Source organism: Bipolaris maydis (genome assembly GCF_028858645.1).
Source record: "Bipolaris maydis strain C4 unplaced genomic scaffold PSV08scaffold_20, whole genome shotgun sequence".
NCBI classification, from domain to species: domain Eukaryota; kingdom Fungi; phylum Ascomycota; class Dothideomycetes; order Pleosporales; family Pleosporaceae; genus Bipolaris; species Bipolaris maydis.
The window spans coordinates 683-21,373 of record NW_027093876.1 but is presented as its reverse complement, the minus strand read 5'-3'; the positions used below and the strand labels follow the sequence as shown (position 1 = coordinate 21,373).

The following is a 20,691-nucleotide window of genomic DNA, read 5'->3' as shown; positions in this document are numbered from 1 at the left end:
TCGATATCCAGCTTGCAGGCATGAAGGCAATTTTTCATAATAGTCCCAGCGCCCTTTTTGGAAGGAATGTTTAGGATGATGTACTCAGTCGCGCTAACCCGCGAACATTGCCTCAGCACTGCCCTGCACTGTTCAGCCCTGGTGGCTGCCTTGATAGATGTTTTGGTAGTTTATGAGTGGATCAGCTTGAGTTTTCCCTGCTAGAACAGCTTGATGTCCACTACATGAAATTCAAAAGTTCGCATCCTCTTCAAAGGCCTACGAGATTGCTTCGTATCGGAATCGGTGAGCAAAGCAACCAGCTCTATATCTATCTGGACGTTGTGCCCGTGTTGTCACGTGAGTCAATGGTAACAAGATACTCAACATTGAGTTATTGCTGGGAAGAGACCAGGAGCACAAATTGACAATTTCATCACTCGAAATGCTCCAAACAGGGCTTGCTATCTCGAAGTTGCCAAGAACTTTACAAGACGCCATCTTATCGAGCTGGAATCTTGGCATAAAATTCATCTGGATAGACTGCCTCTGCATCTCCCAGGACGATGAGAAAGACTGGGCTCGCGGAATCGCGGATCTGCTTACAACCTTTGGTAATGCTTATCTTACCATTTGTGCGAGCAGAGCAAGCGACAGCCGGGAAGGCTTCCTTCATCCAGTATCTCACCCGCCTGCAGATAGTTTTGTTTTCAGTCTTCCCTATATTTGTCCAGATGGTAGATCAGGCTCGGTTTTACTCTTTGATTACCGTAGAAATCCTATTCACTTTCGTGCTTGGACGTTCCAAGAGTATATGCTATCCCTGCAGATTCTAGAATACACATGATCAGAACTTGTATGGATGTGTTGAAAGACAAGACACCGTGTTCGCACGCTTGTCTGGATAGAATATCGTATTAATTTAGCCGCGCATGCAAAAATGAGCGTCGTATACGAAAATGTTCCAGCACTTATTCGAATGCGTTATCTACTGGACATCATTAACGTATTTCCGTTGTCAAGAAACAGGCAGTTTTAATACGGATTGCTTGATCTGACCATATTATCAAGTCGTCACATGGAAATATGTGTGAAACCTTGAGTTGACCCATGCTCACCTAGCATAAGACATTTATGCAAATCAGTACTGAACATAATATAAATCACTCGAACCTTCTCGTCTCGTAAACATACTACTTTTTCTTTCACGTGATCAGCTTGTCCCTGGCTGTCACAGCCACACCACTCGCTTCTCCCCTCTTCGCTCTCTCGCACAATTCCATCAACTTCGGCGCAGCCCACTTATAATCATCTACTTCCAGGTAAATTTGCCCGCTAAGCCTGACCCAGAGCCTTCCAGCATGGAACGCAGTCTGAAAGTATGTGTCCATCTCCATGGCAGCCGTTCTCTTAATCCAAGCCGCAATCTTCACTGCGTCATCAACATCCAACTCTCCTTTGCTTTGATCAATCTCATCTTTCTTTTTGAATACCAGCGGCAGTTCGACATTAGCAAACGCACATTCTCTCATTGTTCCACTCTTCGTGGTCAATACATGCGTTCCTAGGATATCGGCCATACAATCTCCGCCTTTCCGAGCAATGTCATAGCAGTACTCCCGGATCTTGGCTTCTCCTCCACAGACCTGGTTGCGAAACTCGACGGCGGCTGGAATACATAAGTAAGGCGTGTAGTCCATGGTTGCGACAAAGTCGAACATGAAGATGAAAGGGCTGCGGCCGTTGGTGTTTTCGGGTTGACCAGGGTATTGGTAACCATGTGAGGTGGGTACTGAGGTTCGGATAAGATGCTGGTTGCGGAGGGGGACGTGGAAGACGGCGCAGGAGCGAGGTGTGTAGAGCCACCTGGAATGGTAAGTAAACAATCCCTTCGCAATACTGCCACTTTCAGACTTACTTGTGGCAATTACTAACAAAGAAATCCGGATTAACCTCGCCGAGGTGTGTTAAATCGATCATACCTCGATGAGTGTCAGTTTACAGCAGATCTTTTCAATGTCTCTTGACTCTTGCTTGGAAAATGCCCACGTACCAATACCATGCGCTCCATCAATTAAGCTCAGAACATCCAACTCTTTACATATCCCAACAAGGTCTTCCCACGGAAGCCTTGCGCCAGGAAAGGTCGAAATTGTATCAAACATCGCCAGTCTCACCCGCTTCCCGTTCGCCCTCAAACTCCTCACTTTCTCCCTGAAAGATTCCAGAATTACCTCGTCTTCAACCGGGTAAACCAACTCGACCTTCTCACATTTGACCGGCAGAATCTCACCGATGGCACCTATGGTCTTGACACATGCCGGATACGCCGTCGAGAACGTCACCACTACATCATCATCCTCAAATTTGATGTTTCTGAGTACGGTATTGACACCCGTCGTGGCATTGGGAACGAAAACCACTTCATCATGATTTACTCCGAGAAACGGAGCAATTGCAGCGCGGGATTTGGCGAGGAGAGGGAATGTAAGGAATGAAACGAATGTGTCGGGTCGTTCGATTGCGGTTGTTTGGAAAACGTAATGTGCCTCCCGTACAGGAGTTGGGTGCGTACCGAAAGAGCCATGGTTGAGAGGTTTATAAGTAGGTGCGAATTGAAAGTGTGCTGAGCGCATCGGGTGCCCAAAAGGCGGATGAGGCTTTTTGATAGTCATTGCTGGAGGAAGAAGACGTGATTTTGAGGAGGGAAGATGCGATATTTATCCTTCTACACATTACCTAGTCATACTTGAATACAGTCATGAGGCTCCAATTTTTTTATACATGGAATGAAAAAGAGTGAGCCATGCCAAAGGGAGTCATCGATGGGTAGGCAATCAGGCGTGCAGCAGCTGACGCCAAGTCCCGCACGGACCTTGAAGCAGGAAAGGCAGTCTCGATCCAAATGAGAAGGTTTCTACCGTCATTTAATTACAATTCGTCCGTAGCGCGAACAGCAAGCAATATAGCTTCTCTAGTAATGTTAAAATTAGAAATATAAAAAGCAAGTTATAATTAGGCTAGGTATCCTTCATAGCTTAAAGATTAGTATAGTTTAACTAGAATTATAGACTACTACTAAGCAAATTACTACTAATTTCCCTATATAATACTTGTACGATTCCCAAACGGCCTTCGAATAACTATGGCCTTACCCCACAGTGAATTATGCGCATGGCCGTTCAGAGACAAGGAATAATAATAATAGTTGTAGAAAGGTCAAATTAAATACAGCCCCAAATTTAAGTTTCATTTCCTTACCGCGTAGCATAGCATTTCCCGACGTGTACCAGACAATCAACCCGGCATCTGGAACGGTCTTAGAAAGCCTCCCTCCCGCAACCAACAAATTTGTGCATATAGCGCTGAAGAAAGCTTAGAGCTATTATGATGAAACTTGGCACCAGAGTTCCTTTAAACAGCGCGCTAATATCATCGCGAAAGCAACTGCGTTGTTGAAAGAACAGTCTCAGAGACATGTTCAACTAGTAACTCTGGAAATTAGTAAGTGTCGCACTCTATAGTGCGTGAAAAAATGTGAAGAGGATTCATTCATTATCATCTGCGTCGTCTCATCTGCCTATATAGACTATCGGCCAATCCACGGTCAATCAGTATGTGATATTATTAACAAATTTCATGCTTCCAACAGATGCTCAGTTACAATACTGTGTCTTGAATGCAGAGAAATATCGGGAGCCGAAAAAGATTGAGTCAGGTGGATCTGTCATCGTCTCAGAGCCGATCGGGGTTATATTGGCTATTGAACCCTGGAACTTTATTACCAGCTCGCATGAGTAGCTGATCGGCAAATCATGGCTGAAAATGTGATCCTTGTGAAGCCAGCACCAAGCATTCCATAATGCGGGTTGGCTTTCGCCGAGCTTCACGGCCTCTGTCATGCTCCTCACATCTACTCCGCTATAGATGTTAAACCATTATCGGAGATGTATTAGATGATGATCATAAACGGATAGCTGGGCGGAAGACATCCTTGCCCCTCTTGTCTTCTAGCACTGGCCGCCCGTATACGGCGAAGGACTTCCGCAGCTTGCTAGACCAGGTCCTTACGGAGCTCCTCATGAACAAGATTCACATCGATAATGTCGTTGACGACATCGTGGAAACTCTCGATCTACCATCGGTAAGTCAACAGCAGCAGAGTCTTTTCGCGTTCAGAAATTCTGTGATCCTGAGGACGATGATGAAAAATGTGGAAAATAAATGCGACGGTCGCATCACTTTCACTCAACGAGATCTTATCAAGTGGACCAAACGTGACGAGAGTGAAGCTGAGACCCCGATGTCTCCCAAAGGATCCAAGCTGGCAGTTGTTGGCATGTCGTGTCGCCTTCCCGGTGGAGCCAACGATCTAGAGCTCTTTTGGAAGCTCATGGTTGATAAGCGCGATGTACACACGATGATTCCTCCTGATCGATTCGAATTGAGCACCCACTTTGACCCGACTGGTCAAATCCAGAATACCACACAGACATCGTACATGAACCATATTGATAGTCCGGGCTTGTTTGATGCTGGATTCTTCAACATCTCGCCCAAGGAGGTAGGATGATCAAATGACACATCAGGTAACTCGTAGCTGACGCTCTTTACAGGCAGAACAGATGGATCCTATGCATCGCCTTGCCCTCGTCACTGTCTACGAAGCCCTTGAGATGTCTGGATACTCTCCTAACCGGACGCGCTCCACTTCCTCCCCCAGGGTCGGAACTTACCATGGCCAAGCGAGCGATGACTGGCGTGAACTCAATGCCAGCCAAAACATTGGGACGTACGCTGTCCCTAGTGGTGAGCGAGGCTTCGCGAACGGACGGATCAACTACTTCTTTAAGTTTAATGGACCTAGCTTTAACATGGACACTGCCTGTTGGTCTTTCTTGAGCATTAGTTTTTTCTGTGCTAACCAAATTGCTCAGACTCCAGTGGCCTTGCCGCTGTAAATGCAGCATGCTCAGCTTTGTGGGCTGGAGATGTAGACATTGCTATTGCCGGAGGCTTGAATGTTATCACCGACCCAGACAATTCTGTCAGCTCGGAAAGGGTCACTTTTTGTCTCTTGCGGGACAATGCAAAGTTTGGGACGAGCTGCTGATGGCTACTGTCGCGCTGATGGCGTTGGTAGCGTAGTCATTAAACGTCTCGATGACGCCTTGGCCGACAACGACAAAATTCTCGCGACAATCCTGGCGGCCAACACGAATCATTCCGCTGATGCGATTTCAATAACCCACCCACATGCCCCAAAGCAGGCTCAGAATTACCAGAGGGTGATGTCTCAGGCAGGGTTCTCGCCGCTAGACGTGAGCTATGTCGAGCTTCACGGAACGGGCACTCAAGCAGGAGATCGTGAAGAAGCCAAGTCCGTCTCACACATCTTTGCTCCTGTAGCTCCGCGACGTAAGAAGAAGTATCGACTGAGACTGGGTGCTGTGAAGTCCAACATTGGGCATGGAGGGGTGGCTGCTGGTATCGCTTCGTTTATCAAAGTGCTGCTTATGTACCAGAAGTCCGCCATCCCACCCCAGATTGGCGTCAAGAAGCTAAACCCTACACTTCCGCCGGACTTGGAGGAGCGTACCATTGGTCTAAACTGGGAATACGTCGAGTGGCCCAGACCGAAGACTGGATCGCGCCTTGCTATCGTGAACAGCTTTGGCGCGCACGGAGGAAACACGACAGTTCTGTTGAGTGATGGCCCTGTACCATCACCCGTCATCACGGATCCTCGTCCTAGTTTCCCGTTGACTATTTCCGCTCGGAGCAAGAACTCGCTGAAGATGAACACTGAAACCTTATTGCAGTATATCAACGACCACGAGGATGCTCAGTTGGGTGATCTCTCCTACACTCTCACTGCACGTCGTATTCATCACCCATTCCGCCTAGCTACGTCTGTCAAGGATATCTCTCAAGCGAATAAATTCTTATCTATTGAGATTGAAAAGATGGAACAACAGCAATGGGTCTCAACAGTACCGTTGAAGGCACCGACTGTTGCTTTCACTTTTACGGGTCAAGGGGCGTTCTATGTCGGTATGTGTTCACAGCTCTACTCACACTGTTCCAGCTTTCGTGAAGATGTCCAGCGCCTCGATCGTTTGTCACAGTCATTCAATCTAGGTTTTGACTCAGCCATACCCATCATTGATGGCGCTGCTGGCTACAGTGATACAGTCGACCCCGTGGCATCACAGTTGGCTATAGTTCTCGTTGAGCTTGCTCTTGCTCACTACTGGGCTACACTCGGAATCAAGCCATCTATGGTCATGGGACACAGCTCGGGAGAGTTTGCAGCACTAGCGGTAGCTGGTGTAATTTCTGAGCTTGATGCTCTTTATCTCACGACTGCACGGGCAAAGCTTATGGCTAAGCATTGCCAAGTTGGCACTGACACTATGTTGGCCGTTAGATGCAGTATCGATCGACTGGAAGAGCTACTGGCAGGCCGCGAACAGGACTACGAGCTCGCTTGCATCAACGGCGAAAGCGACCTTGTCATCAGTGGAGCGAAAACCCAGATTCAAGACCTCGCTAGTATCCTAGCGACCGCAGGCTTGAAATCTACAGCGCTCAATGTGCCATATGCTTTCCATTCTGTTCAAATGGACCCAATCTTGGAGTCATTTGCTCAACTAGCGGAGAACGTCACCTTCAAAGCTCCCCAGATCCCGGTTGTCTCCCCTCTCCTCGCCGAATGTATTTTCGACGGTAAGACGCTCAACCACGAATATCTGCGTCGCGCAACCAGGGAGCAGGTTGAAGTTGTGGGCGCCTTAGATGCTGCCCAAGAACTCGGTATTGCTGATGCGGATACTGTCTGGATTGACATTGGTCCCCACATGATTGCTGGAGGCATGGTTCGCAACATACTGACGCCGAACATTGTCGTTCCATCAGTTAAGCGCGATGAGGATAACTTTTCCACGCTCGTCTCATCACTGGTTACCCTGCATCGCGCTGGAGTGACGCCCGTCTGGAACAAATACTTCCGTGAACACGAACGCGCTCACCAAGTGTTCCACTTGCCTACCTACCGCTGGAACGACAAAACCTATTGGATCCCCTACCTCGGAACTTGGACTCTTGATAAAGCTCACATTAAGGAGAACCTTGACAAGGCAAGGCAAAACAAGGCTTTGTCAGGCATCAGCGGCATGGGATCCAAGTTAAAGACCTCTACAATCCACAGCATTGTTTCCGAGACGGTAGGCGAGTCAACTGTTAGCCTCGTGACTCTATCGGATCTGCTAGATCACGCATTCCTCGAAGCTGTGGAGGGCCATCGGATGAACAATCACGGTGTTGCATCATCCTCTATCTGGGCCGACATGGCCTTTACAGTGGGTAGATACCTGCATGGCCTCGGCTACCCGAAGGAAAAGGACTTCCATATGAACGTGCGCGACATGGAGATCCTCTACACACAGGTCGCTAGGTCCCGCAAGGATGGCCCGCAATTAATCCAACTTGAGGCAACCCTCGACATACATGCCAGGAGTGTGACCATCTTCCTATACAACGTGTCCCAGGATGGCATTCGGGACGCTAAATACTATGGCTCTTGCAAGATCCAGTTTGAAGAAGCGGCTACCTGGAGTAAAAACTGGAAGCGCCTCGAGCATCTAGTCAGACAGCGCATCCAGGCTTTGGACCAATTGGCTATAGAAGGACTCGCAAGTAAGATCAACCGGAACATGGCATACACACTTTTCAAAAATGTTGTCACTTATGCCGACCACTACCGGGGCATGCGCTCGGTTGTTCTGAAAGACTACGAAGCTTTTGCAGACGTCACTCTAAATCCTGATGAGCTTGGTGTGTGGCATACTCCACCACATTGGATTGAAAGTCTGCCACCTAGGAGGCTTCATCCTGAATGGCTCTGATGCTTCGAACACGGATGACTTCTTTTACGTCACTCCTGGATGGGAGACATTCCGTCTTGCTCGCCCACCCCACCCAGGTGCGAGCTGTCGCAGCTATGTGCAGATGGTGTCGAGCGAAGAAGATCCGAAGTTCTGGACCGGAGACGTGTATATTCTCCAGGGTGATACCATCATCGGTATGATTGGTCAGATGAAGTTCCGGCAGATCAACCGGATCTTGATGGACCGTTTCTTCTCGCCTAGTGAGATCCATGGCACAGCCCATGCTAGCAGCACCAGCAGCAAGGTGAAGACGATCGTTCCAGCTGCCGCCGGGCCCGTAGCCAAGAGGACAACCCCGACAATTGTTCATCCGGCTCCTGTGTCCGTAACAGCAGAGAAGGCGGAGCCAGCAAATGAGGAAAACTCTCTCATTGCAGGCGCGATCGATCTGATCCTCAAAGAGACGGGTGTCGACGCCTCGGAATTGAAAGATGACACGACATTTATGCAGATTGGTGTCGACTCTCTCATGTCGCTTGTCTTAGTGGAGAAGTTCAAGAACATTCTTAAGATGGAAATCAAGAGCTCGTTATTCATTGAGTGTGAGACTGTTGGTGTGTTCAAGGAGTGGCTGGAAGAAAATCAATGAACAGATCAATTTTGTACTACAGATGCGGGTATCGTTCATGCAAAGATGTCTGGGAGTTTTTGCACATTTCTGGCGAGTATGTATTATGTATTCAAGGTTTTTTTTTACGAAGTCTATTCTCTCACTGTTGAACCAACCCATTGATGAATTATGATGTTTTTGCACATCTTCTATTGTTTGCTTAGTCTTTTGCGCGACTCTACATGTGTGGTCACTTTCCGCCTACCAAAGTCATGTGATACCACGGACGATTCATTAATGTTGCATATGAAGAGCATCCAGCTCGGAACTGTCTTTCTTCGCGCTTCTGAGCAGGTTCGTGGTGCCTTTCTTCGCTTCTGGTAGGAAAGTTTTCAACCGACGAACACAGCTACAAAGCCTTCTTCTCGACCTCTCTCCCTGCACTTCAGGGCTACGCATCGCTGTCAAAGTCACTAGTAGTCATTTATTGCTTAGCAGCAGAAAATCAAAACAGAAAGGTTCTGCATTCATTCAACTGTGGAGTCTACTGGGGCCACCCGGCATTGTCCATAGCACGATACTTCTCCACCAAAGCCTCCTTGACGCTATCGCGCTGTATCAAGCGCGCATTCCATTTGTAGCAGCGAGGGAACTTTTCTTTCCACTCCTTCTCGAAGTTCTCATTGATGTTGCGCATGAACTTGTCGGCCAAGACTAAGTGGAAGGGTATATACATGAGGTCGGCGTAGGTGCACTTGTCTCCCACTAGGTACGGCTTTCCCGTCTTGCTCAACTGTCTTTCTATCACTCCGAGGACCCAGCGCGTCATGTTGCCGTAGTGCTCATGGACAGAAGAGAGGTCTTGGTCGGTGTGAAACTGAGTCACGTTTAGTTTGGGGTTACGACGACCGGAAGGCTGGAGGAGTTGACCATTGTGAAGTATGCCTTTTGGCCGAGGAAAAGGTCGTGGCCTGCGATTTGGTAGTCTTTCCAGTTCTTCTGGTGGTACTTTTCGGGAAAGGTGGTGTATTTGAGCTTCGCATCGTGGTCGTAGAGGTCTTCGATGTATTCGATGATGATTCCAGACTGTGTGAATCAGTGGTCAGTCATGCCTATATCTTCTTGTTAACTGGTCTCTACTTACCTCCCACAACGTGGTGCCTGTGTTCGAGTCGAATATTGTTGGAGTTCTGCCGTTTGGGCAGATGTCGATGTATGGTGGAACCTTCATCTCGTCTGCGGTGAGAAACTCAATGTCGTAAGCTATTCCAAGCTGCTTCAGAAGAATGACGACCTTCCATGGTTGCGGTCCCTGCGTCCGTGAGACTTTTCGTTCATTTCGGATGAGATTGTAGACTATGAGGTACTTACAGCAACATGTCCGTAAATTTTAATAGTCTTCAGATTTGCTCGATCAATTATCTTGGATGGATCCATATTGTAGCAAGTACGATTTGTGCTGCTTTCAGAGTTCCTGGGCCTCGATCTAAAGTATCTACTAGATGACAGTATGGTGCAACATGCACACCGGTAGTCACTGTCTTCTTTCCATTTTGGTGACGGCATAACTCCGCCATTTTCGCTCGCCGAAGCTTCAATGCCATTCTACCCGATCTTCTCTGAAATGTCTTGAAACTGAATGAGTGGCTGTTGTGATGCCCGACGCGACGGAGATGGCAATGCGCTCGGCGTTCATGGTGGTTATGCCGAGCGCCATTGAACTCGGCCTGATCGTTCTCCCGTACGCCGTTCAAAGCATCTTCGTAACGTTAATCTCCAACGTACTCTGTATGTTGCTCGGGCAAGAGTTAGACGACTGGTCAGTCGTCCGTGAGAAAGGTCGTTATGACAGATACTACTGTGGCTCTTCTTGAATCTTTCGTTGCACACAAACAATCTCATCTTAGGTCGCATTGACTCCATTATCCCACGAGAATACCTGAAGCTTAAATAGCATATCATGAGTGAGAAACCGATCGTTATTGTCGAAGCCGGCATATCTGGCCTCTCTGCTGCGCGTCTTCTTAAGCAACGTGGAATGCCGTGCGTCGTTTTCGAGCAGTCTACTCAGGAGAAGAGCCAGGGCTACGCCATTACTGTCCGCGATTGGGCTTTCGAACCCCTACTCGATGGAATCGGAGGTGTTTTGGTCAGTGATTTCCAAAAGGGCGTGGCTGTTGATAGAGAACTCGGAGGTACTGGCTGGGTAGACTTGACGTTCCGCAACAACGGGACTGGCGAAACTCTTTTCAATCCTCAAAAGTCTCAGAAAAGCAACAGAGTCTCTCTGTTCCGGGCTAACAGGAGTGTTCTGAGAGACTGGTTGGGCAGAGGAGTGGATATACGATATGGTTACAAACTGAAAGCGATTGAAGGGGGGCCGGGCAATGTCAAAGCCATCTTCGAGAATGACGAAGAGATTGAAGGCTCCATGTTGATAGCTGCAGATGGAGTAAATTCTGGTGGTAAGTAAATGCCTCTCATGTCGGCCATGTATAGAATTAATCCCGGCTTTAGTTCGTCAGTCTCTGCTCCCAAAAGTTCAAGTTCAATCGCCACCAGTGATTCTTTTCCACGGAAAAAGGCGAATGAAAGTGGCAGAATGGCATGAACTTTGGAGCACTCACATCGGCGAGTCCACGATCGGCGCAGGAGTTGGCGATAATTTCAATACGTTCGTGACGGTTGCGAACGCCACCAAAGAAGGGTCGATCGATCTGGATTGGACATACTCGCGCAGTCAAAATGGTGAAAGCGACCCATTGTGGATGCCAGATCGCGGTGAGATGCTGAAGGTGCCTCAAAATCTTTTGAAAGAAATCCGGAGCAAAGACCTTGTCCCACCTTTCTCGATATTGGTCAATGCCGATGACATAAAGAAAAGCAATGTCTACAATTGGCGCATCTGGGCACTTCAAGTGCAGAGAAAAGAGCTAGACAAGGCCGCCAAATTGGGGGCCGTGTTCATCGGTGATGCTGTTCATGCTATGCCAATCTTTGGCGGCGAGGGTGGTAATCATGCTATTCTTGACGCAGTGGAGCTCGTTGCAACGATAGCTGAGAAGAAAGCTGGCTTCTCTGATATCAATGTCACTGACATCACCCAAAGCTTCTATGATGTAGCATATCAAAGAGGACAAGGAGCTGTAAATCGCTTCCTACAGCGGTTTTCGCAATTTCATCAGCCAATGGGTAGTTGGAAGAAGATAGTGGAGATGGCAACAAAGAGCGGAAATAGCTCGAGTGAGACAGTGTAACAAATCACCATTTGCAATGAGACGTTATATTGCTATGAAGGGTACGTGCTGTTGAATTGACGCTTTCCAGCTGAGGAGTGGACCGTATCAGAAAGGTATCAGTGGGACGACTTAGTTTTGGAAGATGTCGTTCAGCCACCTCGAATAGGCTAAGCGTGGCGATCCCCAGCTCGCCCCCACGCTTCCTCATCCTCTCAGGTTTCCAGCCCCTCACACCACATTTCTTTCTCACATGAAAATCTCAAATTTCTTGCAAATATCATCAAATCTTTATAAAGTGAGATTCTAGCTAGTAGGTACATTTTCCCGAAATGTTACATCAAGAACTGAGTGCTGGGCACCTTCTGGTCGTCGGACTTTCCACACATGTATCCGAGGGTCCACAGCTCTGATAAGTTCAAGCCACTGCTCCATCTCGCGCTCCTTAGTATTGAATGTCTGTATCATTGCCAAATCCTTCTGCCTCAATGCAGCCTCAGAGTCTGGAGATTCGGTTCCTGGAATCGGGAGCACCATATCCATGGTGACAAGGTGACTCTGTGGTCCCATTGCGGCAACAACGCGGCGCAGAATGGATACCGCTTCCTCATCCGGCCAATCGTGAATAATGGTTCTCAAAAGGTATACTTCCGCATTCTTAATTGGTTGCCCCTTGAACATGTCGTGTTCCTGGAGCTCTATCCGTCCTGAAACGTCATTCGGGAGCGTTCCAACAAAAGCACTTGTGTTACGGATAGGAGTTGGCAAGTCTTGAATGACGACACGGAGCTTGGGATGGGCCGTAGCCAGTGCAGCCGCCGTCGCACCGCTGCCTCCACCAACCTATTCAGAAGCATCAGCATCAAATTTCGTTCTTACCCAGTGGGTGGGAATACTCAGATCGACGACCGTAGCTCCTTCTCTCAAAGATGCCCAATCAAAAGCACGCAATAGATGTTCTACTTTGGCACCCGAGTTCACAACTGCCTGACTTTTCATATAGGAATCGAACTCGCTGCCGATATCCGGATCCGAATTGAGGTACTCAAAGAAGGGCAGATCTGTTTTTGCAGAGATGTTGTACGCCGTCTGATTCGGTACCTTGGTCTCACCCCACATCTCTATCGCTTGGGTGAACGCAGCCATCAAGGGGATTGTCTGCTCAACCATGTGGTGCAAGTGGATCCGTAGATGTTCGTTTTGAACGAAGATTCCAGAGAGTGGGGAATGCGATAGATTGCCATCGACCGTCTCACGGAGAAATCCGGCTGTCATGGCCATTCTCGCAACGGCCTTCAATCTCGTAACCGGCACGTTCGCTTTAGCCGCCACATCTGCATACGAGATGCGTTGTGGCGGTAATGGAATGAGATCTAGGATACCAAAGTGGCAGAGGAACTGGAGGCAGTAATTTTGTTGTTGGCGAATCAGATTCTGCGTGATAAAACTGCTTGCCTCTTGAATCAATAGCTTTGAATCGGGTTTTTTGATGACTGTCACTGTGCACAACTGTTGTTTGTGCAGGATACCAAAATTACAGGAAGAGCAATGATCTCAGGTAACATATCCACCTTTTTCCAGGCGATTAAAAAGCGATCTCCAGAGTTCACACCCTAGGTAAAGCACCACGATGATGCGGAATTGCGATTCGCCGCTCAGTTCGCCGAAAGCAAATTGCGAATACCGATGTGACCGCCGAACGCGAACGCGAGTTCCAGAGCAAGAGCGGGAAACAATCTTCAGTCTCGGTGCGAAAGCTACAACTCTATCTGCGAGTACCGTAGAGCATAAATTGTAACATATGTGGGTGTTTGATACTCCCTGACTGATGTGCAGCTGATTGTTAATCTGAGTCTGCGTCTTCAATCCTATCGACACCCATGTTGGCATCGCAAGTTCTCCAGCTCTCATGGTTGACGGTTGCTGTACTGACAGTTGGCGTTCTGGGCTTATTCATATCATGTTTTCCACTGCTACAAACGGATAGACGCCTTCCCAAGATCCCTGGCCCTCTTCTGAATTATTTCGTGGGATTAGGTATTTCACTCCCACCATATACGTTAACTAAGTTCCGCAAGTGGGCTGGCGAGTATGGCGACATTTATCGCGTCCAAGTTGGCTGGCACCATTGGGTTGTTTTGAACTCGCCAGAGGCTGTTAAGATCGTGTTCGACAAACAGGTCTGTCTTGTCCTTCTTTTGAGATACTTCAAAGTACTGACATAATGCTTGCAGTCTGTCTCTACCTGATCGAAGCTGCAGATGCCCATGTCGGATGTGGTAGTTGGTGGGATGCGTGTGCCGACGATGTCGTACGGTCCGAAGTGGCGAGCCTACCAACAGCTCTGCCACCAGATCTTAACCGCCAAAGCAGTTAACAGCTTTATCCCATACCAGACTGTTGAGATTGCACGACTCCTGAATGATCTCGCTACAAAGAACACCGATGATTCCGCATTTTATAAAGACATCAACCGTATGTTGTTCTCGACGTTGATGCGCGCCGTCTATGGACGGTCGACAGAAAGCGTCAACGACGAAGACCTCAAATATACCGAACAAAGCGCAAAGCTTCTCTCCAAGATTCAGCAGCCGGGATCCTATATCGAAGATGTCATTCCGCCACTTGCAGAACCGCCGACTTGGGCGCAGCCTTTATATTGACAAGCAGTGAAGGACTCGGAATGGATTCTCTGGGTAAAGATGCGGATGTGGAATCGTCTCAAGGAGCAATTCACAAGCTTATCAGCGCCATCATGTTACGCTAAGCAGATGATTGAATCTGATTTCAGACAGCAGGGCCTCAAAGAAGAAGACCTAGCTTGGATTGCTGGTGGACTCGTAGACGCCGGCTCCGCCACATCGACCGCTACATTCCACAACCTCATTTTATATCTCGCTGCTTTCCCCGAGGTCCAAGAAACCGCTGCGGCTGAGATCAATCGAGTGATTGGAGATTCCCGTAAGCCCGCTATGGCCGACATACCACAACTACCATATGTATGGGCTTGCATCAAGGAGGTACTGCGGATTTGTCCCATGCCGCCCTGGGCCATTCGCCATTTCACAGATGCCGATGTGGTTTACAAGGATATGGTCATCACCAAAGGTACTGCGGTCATCTGCAACACTGTAGCCTTGCATTACGAACCCAAAAAGTACCCCGATCCGATGGCTTTTCGGCCAGAGGACCATATCAACAATACAAAATTTGCTGGCGATTACGCGGCGATGTCCGACCCGCAGGCGCGCAATCACTTCACATTTGGCGTTGGACGAAGGGTATGCCCGGGAACACGGCTGGTAGAAAGCAATCTCGCTTTGATGTTGGCCAACATGCTATGGGCATTCGACATACAGCCACCTCTCAATGGTGAGAAGGGTAAAGCTACCATCGACGTGTCTGATGATGCCTTCGAGCCCTATCCTTTGCGACATGCAAAGCCTTTTAAAGTGCGTTTTGTCCCGCAAAATGAGCATCGTCTGGAGATGGTTCTACGTGAAGGAAGAGAAGCGCAGAAGATGTAATGTTTGAGGCTTCTGTATGAACGGATATAGAACATCTTGATGGACGATACTTATGAGCTTTTGACGAAAACACCTACAACCCTTTTTTTGACTTGGCTAGGGCGTGCCGGTAAGAAGACTAGTCTTTTGTTACTATAGAAAATCCAGAAATCCAAAATCTTCTCACGTGAATGGTAGTGTCTTTCGTTGAGCATACAGTTAAGTCTGTACAGTGTATTCCGTTTTATCCTCGACTATATTATTGCTTTTGTATGTAGCTTTATTTTTTTTGGCTCTTATTAGCTCTTCTTTGCCACCTCACATACATACACGTTTGAAAATAGACTATGCTGCACCGCGACGCGACACAAGAATGAGCAGGTTAGGGGAGTGCGCGCGATGTCGTCTACAAAGAAATTAATACAACAGCGCGTAAGCGTGTTGTCACTGAATCTCAAATTGTGACATAATATATCACAACCTTGCATAGTTTCGTAGTAGAAAATTATTAAAGTTTGTGATATAACTAACGTTCTTCTAAGTGACACGATATTTCCTATAACCCCAATCGCATCATCACGCCTTTCGCTCCAATTTAAGCTCGTCCACATCGGCCTCATTCTCAACGCGAACACGGCAGCTCTTTATATCCGCTCTACCTAGAATATTCGTGCAAACACGGCCAAAAGTTGACGACTTGGTTGAGCCAGCTTGCTCCGCCACCGAGTCGACCTGGACCCTGCGACCAAGGTAAATCTCATTGAAACGAACGTTCGTGCCAGCCAGTGCCTTGTACGCAGAGTAATATATGGAAAACAATGCGCCTTGGGAGATGGCCGGAAGAGTAAGGTATCCGATATCACCTTGCGAACCAGTGCAAGTTGTCTAAGTTCACTGGCGATCCTTTTGCTTGAGGAGATAAGGGACTGTAGCACAATAGGCATCTAAACAAGATAATTAGAGAGAGTCTACACGAAAGTGACATAGTAGTCTTGAAAAGCTTATAAAAGTTAGATCCCGCCCGCACCTTGGCAACAATATTCTGCACTCCTTGGTCCGAGACGGCGTCGGACTCGACGACTGTAATGCGATCATAGCCTGTGGGAACATGCTCAAGCACCTTTATCGAGTGCTGGTCGCGGACAACGGCGAGGAAGTTGCGGTCCGAGCCTAGGGCGTCTAGGATGGCAGCGACGCCTATATTGCTAGTGGCACCTATAATTAGCACGGTCTTGGTGTTTTTCTCCATTTCTCTAGATGCAGGTAAGATAGTGGGAGGTTTAGTCTCTAGCAGGGGTGGGGGGCTGGGGGAGAAGAGCAATCCACAGAGTATGTACCTAGGTAACCTTTGTTTCTAAGTACCACTATCGTCGGATTCCAGCTTAATGCTGATTCTGCGGCTGACGGGGGAAGCGGGAGCGGGCTCCCCGGGCTAGGAACAACCCGACGCCTTAACCTCGCTACGTGGTTTTCCCGCAAGATGGACCGAATACGTAACGCTCGCTCTTGTAGCGGACTTTACTTGCTGGGCCGAGACCCTTACGCAATACTGATCTGATCTCTCGCCGATACTGGTGATTAGCTTCTGTGGGATCGCCCAGGAACTCCTATAGGCTCCAGGTACCAGAGCCTACTCCACATTCTCACCATGTGTTGTTGTACTTTGACATACAATTGGACGCAAGAGTAAGGGGCGTATTTTTCGTTTATCATAATTTTCGATGGCCTTTCTCTTTGCACAGGTTACCTCGGTACTTTCACTTGAGTAGATTTCCATTAAAGCACTTTTGTGAACGATGTCACAACGGTTTGAACCTGCCGCGGTTATTCCGGTCGGCTCGCTCATTCTCGTTACGGGCACGAACAGGTACCTGGGGTGCCGATTCTCAAACACTCTAATCCAGCAGGGTTACAGGGTCCGCGTTGTTGTGCGCGATCTCGAGCGTTGCGAGCATGTGAAGTCCTTTTTCGGTAAAAAGTATGGCCCTGACGGGCGCTTCGAGATGGTCCAAGTCCCCGATCTAACGGCCGACGGGGCTTTCGATGTAGCTGTCAAAGGTAAATTCATCACCTTCCTGAAAATACAAAAAAACAGCTAAGCCAAGAACGTGTAGGGTGCGCTGGCTTTGTGCACTTTGCTGTCGATAACAGCTTTGTGCCAGATCCCGAGGTCGTTGTCAAGGGCTCGATAGCGCTGACAATAGGTGCCCTTGAGGCTGCTGCCGAGGAGCCAGGATTGAAGCGATTTGTCTTGACTTCCTCTTACATCACCGCCTGTCAGTACTGAATGGGCGAGGTGTACCAAGTCACTCAAGACACATGGAACGATGACTTCGTTGATAAGGCTTGGGCACTCCCACCTGATGCTCCAGAACGTTCGAACCGACAGATTCAATCTCACTTGGGCGGGTACTTTACCGGATGCGGTCAACGCTCTGGTCACCACTTCCACACTAAGGCCCACAGCCATAGCTTAGTAGTTGCCCACCCAATCATCGAGCAACACCATACTTAATCGAATCACTTCTCTCTCTAAGCCGCTGTCAGGTGGCTGTGTAGAGGTTCAGCACTGCGACGCGTGCGATGGGGGCCTCAATGTTGTCGTGTTGGTCCTCACGACTCTGCACATTGCTAGCTTCATTCGGACTGAGTTCACATCTCATTTTTAGTATGTAACTTAGAACTCCCATATAAAGGATGAGCAGAGAAACCTGAAGACCTCCTCATCCTATTACAGCAGTTTCAGCTTTTCCTGCATTATTCACACAGTTTCTATCATCATGCGCTCCAAGTCACTTCTCTTTGCTTCATTTACTCTTTGCCTCTCAGCGAATGCAGCTTCCAGCACTTCCTACTTCCCCAACAAGCTGCACGATGGCCCAATATCCGCACAGTTTGTGTCAACTGGTGAAAACATTGACAGACCAAGAATATCCCCAGGCGTCAACGCTTCCACGTTTGACTGGTCAGTTGAAGCCCCTGTTGAGACCTTCCACAAAGATCCTCGCAAGATCCCTTGTTAATGCTCGGACTTCTAGGTGGTACTTTGACGTTGCTTCGACCTCGTCCGCCAACGAGACGATCACAGTAGTCTTCTTCGAACGCGGCCCTACCGGTTTCCTTGGTAATGTGACGACCGAGAACACTCTATCTGTGCAGGTAACTGGCACGATGAAGAACGGTACTGTATACAACATACAATCGGATGCATCTGCGAATGCAAACGCAGTGATCAATACTTCTGAAAATTCGATTTACGGCGACTGGGAGACGACCGGTTTCCGGTTCGCTGGTACCGAGGGCGGGACAAAGTATACGATCTCGATCAACAATGCTAAGCATGAAATCTTCGGTAGCATTACCTTTGAAAGTGTAAGTCAAGCAGACCCTTTGATGCGAATATTGGAAGATGGAAGTCGAGACTGACATAGAACATCCAGACCGCACCAGGTCACCTTCCCTGTGGCACGAACTCGTCTGCCGGTGAAACCGAGCTTATAACACCGCACATTGGTTGGGCGAACATCTTGCCTGGTGCACATGCCGTCGTCTCCCTTACTCTCCGCGGCGAAGAGATACAATACAATGGTGTCGGATACCACGATAAGAATTGGGGTGACGTACCGTTCGCATCGATCGTGCAAAACTGGTACTGGGGCCATGCGATCGTTGGGCCTTATACGCTTGTCTGGTTCGATGCGATGCTGCGCGATGGTCACGAATACACTTCTGGATACGTGTCAAAGAACGGTGTCTTACAGCTCGCGAGTTGTGCGGAAGGCCGACACTCTGTTAGGCCGTGGGGTGCAAACAGTGCCTACCCACCTACAAACACGACCGGAAGAGCACAAGGGTTGGAAGTATACTACAAGCTAGATGATGGAGATATCTTGACGGCGAACGTTACCACTGGAGCTCCTCAGATTGAATTCAACAACTACGCGCGTTACATCGCTTCGGTAGAGGGATCACTCTCAGGGTCGCAGGATAGAAGTTACAGCGGCGTAGGAATATGGGAGCTTTTTCGATTCTAGCTATTATTAGCAACTCTTCGGAAGATCACGAAGGGTCGAAGGTAGGGCGTAGGTTAGAGCGGTCTTAATTAATATATACACTCTTTTCTAAGATATTATACTACCTTTCTTCCAATTCTAAACTTTGTAGCAGTATTTTAATATTACTCTACACTCGTTAACTTTAATTTACATAATTCATAACTTAGAAGGCCTAATTTGTTAGGTATATGTTACAAGTAACAGCAGGAAGGATCCTCTCCCTAGGTATGACGGTGAATGGTTGAGAAACCACTAGGGATCTCAACAGGTAGAATAATCATCACGGGGCGAAGATCACGTGACTGGCATCTCGCTAAGAGGTGACATCTCGCCAAGAAGGCAGATGCCACAACATCTAGAGATGTCAGAATATCTAAGGTATCTTTAGATGCCATAGCAATTAGTAGATACCATAGATAGCAAGACTAGAAGCAATAAGGATATAAGGATAGATAGATTTCATTATTACTCTCGTTGTAGTTAACTTAAATTGTACTTTCTTACTAGTTACTTAACTTCACAAGATTAATACTTATTAGTCTATTTAATATAGATTAGGAATTATTAAACCTATTATTATCTATCTTATAAGCACACCTACTCTACTATATCGCTAGACAACTACCTCACGGCGCTCTTTACTGTTGGAGATAAGCTATTCAGTTGTTCTCCGACCTTACTCAACAAACGTTACCCTGAACCAAATTGTCACCATTCAACCAACCCTGAACCAAATCAACCATCGTTCTAACAACTCAATGATCTTACCCTGAACCAATCTAATAACCTACCCTGAACCAAACTAGAACCTATGATAATGAATATATATAGTAGTAGAGTAGCTAGGTAGAAGAAGAACAAGAGAAAAACCTACTAAGGGAAAACAAGAGAAAGCAACACATCTTATCAAGAGTTAATTACAATACAATCACTTTCTATTCTCTTCCTCTATACTCTTTATTCTCCTACTTTGATAAAGTTGCCTCTAAGTCTATTGCTAGACAAGTAGAAGGCAGAGACCTCTACCTAGACTGGCAAACGGGTATACCTTACTATAGTGTTAGGTAGAGGTTGGGTTGTGGTCGTATGGGCTAGTACTACGAGCCTAGGGTTAGGTCTAGGTAAAGACGTAATTTCTAATTTCCTAAATAGGTAATAAAATTTCTATTTTAAAACGCTATTCTTCTCTTTATATAGTAATAAAAGTGCTGTTAAATTTCTATAGAAATAGCTTATATAGTTAAAAAGTTAGAAAGTAAAGTAGAAAATAAGATAAAAAAACTTCAACGTAAAGATTTCTCTATATCCAACAAGCCTAGGCCTATTTAGGTAAAAATCTATCACTTTACTATACCTAATTAAGTAATTTTCTAGCAATATCACGTGACTTTTTTTTTTAAAAAAAAACTTTTTCTT

The 20,691-nt window shown here is 47.5% G+C and overlaps 10 protein-coding genes across 10 annotated transcripts; 6 read left to right on the top strand and 4 right to left on the bottom strand.

The window, feature by feature from the left end:
• Positions 1-382: 382 nt before the first annotated feature.
• PSV08DRAFT_191854 (uncharacterized protein) lies at positions 383-826 on the top strand (the record flags this gene model as incomplete). Its single annotated transcript, XM_014218211.2, has 1 exon — positions 383-826. A coding segment is annotated over one exon (444 nt), but the record flags the coding sequence as incomplete, so codon positions are not given.
• A 242-nt stretch (positions 827-1,068) lies between these two features.
• Positions 1,069-2,770, bottom strand: PSV08DRAFT_212599 (pyridoxal phosphate-dependent transferase). Its single transcript, XM_014218158.1, has 3 exons — positions 2,033-2,770; positions 1,898-1,961; positions 1,069-1,845 (listed from the first exon to the last, which is right to left on the bottom strand). The coding sequence occupies exons 1-3, from the start codon at positions 2,652-2,654 to the stop codon at positions 1,185-1,187; spliced, it is 1,347 nt and encodes a 448-aa protein (XP_014073633.1). The 5' UTR covers positions 2,655-2,770; the 3' UTR covers positions 1,069-1,184.
• Positions 2,771-4,060: 1,290 nt separating this feature from the next.
• PSV08DRAFT_375382 (uncharacterized protein) lies at positions 4,061-8,517 on the top strand (the record flags this gene model as incomplete). The annotated part of the gene is made up of 5 exons (XM_014218127.1): positions 4,061-4,543; positions 4,596-4,788; positions 4,917-5,073; positions 5,123-7,815; positions 7,862-8,517. 5 exons carry the CDS (start codon positions 4,061-4,063, stop codon positions 8,515-8,517), a joined length of 4,182 nt encoding a protein of 1,393 aa, XP_014073602.1.
• Positions 8,518-9,022: 505 nt separating this feature from the next.
• PSV08DRAFT_357431 (uncharacterized protein) lies at positions 9,023-9,915 on the bottom strand (the record flags this gene model as incomplete). The annotated part of the gene is made up of 4 exons (XM_066092939.1): positions 9,023-9,355; positions 9,409-9,564; positions 9,623-9,790; positions 9,850-9,915. 4 exons carry the CDS (start codon positions 9,913-9,915, stop codon positions 9,023-9,025), a joined length of 723 nt encoding a protein of 240 aa, XP_065947906.1.
• Positions 9,916-10,438: 523 nt separating this feature from the next.
• PSV08DRAFT_191840 (uncharacterized protein) lies at positions 10,439-11,735 on the top strand (the record flags this gene model as incomplete). The annotated part of the gene is made up of 2 exons (XM_014218129.1): positions 10,439-10,943; positions 10,996-11,735. The coding sequence occupies 2 exons, from the start codon at positions 10,439-10,441 to the stop codon at positions 11,733-11,735; spliced, it is 1,245 nt and encodes a 414-aa protein (XP_014073604.1).
• Positions 11,736-11,975: 240 nt separating this feature from the next.
• PSV08DRAFT_385278 (O-methyltransferase-domain-containing protein) lies at positions 11,976-13,496 on the bottom strand (the record flags this gene model as incomplete). The annotated part of the gene is made up of 3 exons (XM_066093443.1): positions 11,976-12,557; positions 12,594-13,223; positions 13,344-13,496. Coding segments are annotated over 3 exons (1,320 nt in total), but the record flags the coding sequence as incomplete, so codon positions are not given.
• PSV08DRAFT_233327 (cytochrome P450) lies at positions 13,348-15,408 on the top strand. Its single transcript, XM_014218149.2, has 3 exons — positions 13,348-13,894; positions 13,970-14,326; positions 14,417-15,408. Exons 1-3 carry the CDS (start codon positions 13,595-13,597, stop codon positions 15,239-15,241), a joined length of 1,482 nt encoding a protein of 493 aa, XP_014073624.1. The 5' UTR covers positions 13,348-13,594; the 3' UTR covers positions 15,242-15,408.
• Positions 15,409-15,796: 388 nt separating this feature from the next.
• On the bottom strand, positions 15,797-16,469 carry PSV08DRAFT_357427 (uncharacterized protein; the record flags this gene model as incomplete). Its single annotated transcript, XM_014218139.1, has 2 exons — positions 15,797-16,105; positions 16,248-16,469. The coding sequence occupies 2 exons, from the start codon at positions 16,467-16,469 to the stop codon at positions 15,797-15,799; spliced, it is 531 nt and encodes a 176-aa protein (XP_014073614.1).
• A 547-nt stretch (positions 16,470-17,016) lies between these two features.
• PSV08DRAFT_366868 (uncharacterized protein) lies at positions 17,017-17,507 on the top strand (the record flags this gene model as incomplete). Its single annotated transcript, XM_014218159.1, has 2 exons — positions 17,017-17,278; positions 17,335-17,507. The coding sequence occupies 2 exons, from the start codon at positions 17,017-17,019 to the stop codon at positions 17,505-17,507; spliced, it is 435 nt and encodes a 144-aa protein (XP_014073634.1).
• Positions 17,508-17,945: 438 nt separating this feature from the next.
• PSV08DRAFT_233325 (uncharacterized protein) lies at positions 17,946-19,412 on the top strand. The gene is made up of 3 exons (XM_014218143.1): positions 17,946-18,185; positions 18,259-18,592; positions 18,661-19,412. The coding sequence occupies exons 1-3, from the start codon at positions 18,001-18,003 to the stop codon at positions 19,252-19,254; spliced, it is 1,113 nt and encodes a 370-aa protein (XP_014073618.1). The 5' UTR covers positions 17,946-18,000; the 3' UTR covers positions 19,255-19,412.
• The last annotated feature ends 1,279 nt before the right edge of the window (positions 19,413-20,691 follow it).

What these genes read in the sequence shown, in the direction of transcription:
- PSV08DRAFT_212599 (XM_014218158.1), bottom strand. Translation starts at nt 2,654, where the DNA reads ATGACTATCAAAAAGCCTCATCCGCCTTTTGGGCACCCGATGCGCTCA. An exon ending in TGATGGAGCGCATGGTATTG is followed by an intron (nt 1,962 to 2,032) that starts GTACGTGGGCAT and finishes ACACTCATCGAG; the next exon opens with GTATGATCGATTTAACACAC. An exon ending in TTTGTTAGTAATTGCCACAA is followed by an intron (nt 1,846 to 1,897) that starts GTAAGTCTGAAA and finishes TTACCATTCCAG; the next exon opens with GTGGCTCTACACACCTCGCT.
- PSV08DRAFT_233327 (XM_014218149.2), top strand. Translation starts at nt 13,595, where the DNA reads ATGTTGGCATCGCAAGTTCTCCAGCTCTCATGGTTGACGGTTGCTGTA. An exon ending in AGATCGTGTTCGACAAACAG is followed by an intron (nt 13,895 to 13,969) that starts GTCTGTCTTGTC and finishes ACCTGATCGAAG; the next exon opens with CTGCAGATGCCCATGTCGGA. An exon ending in CGGGATCCTATATCGAAGAT is followed by an intron (nt 14,327 to 14,416) that starts GTCATTCCGCCA and finishes CTCTGGGTAAAG; the next exon opens with ATGCGGATGTGGAATCGTCT.
- PSV08DRAFT_233325 (XM_014218143.1), top strand. Translation starts at nt 18,001, where the DNA reads ATGCGCTCCAAGTCACTTCTCTTTGCTTCATTTACTCTTTGCCTCTCA. An exon ending in AACGCTTCCACGTTTGACTG is followed by an intron (nt 18,186 to 18,258) that starts GTCAGTTGAAGC and finishes TCGGACTTCTAG; the next exon opens with GTGGTACTTTGACGTTGCTT. An exon ending in GTAGCATTACCTTTGAAAGT is followed by an intron (nt 18,593 to 18,660) that starts GTAAGTCAAGCA and finishes TAGAACATCCAG; the next exon opens with ACCGCACCAGGTCACCTTCC.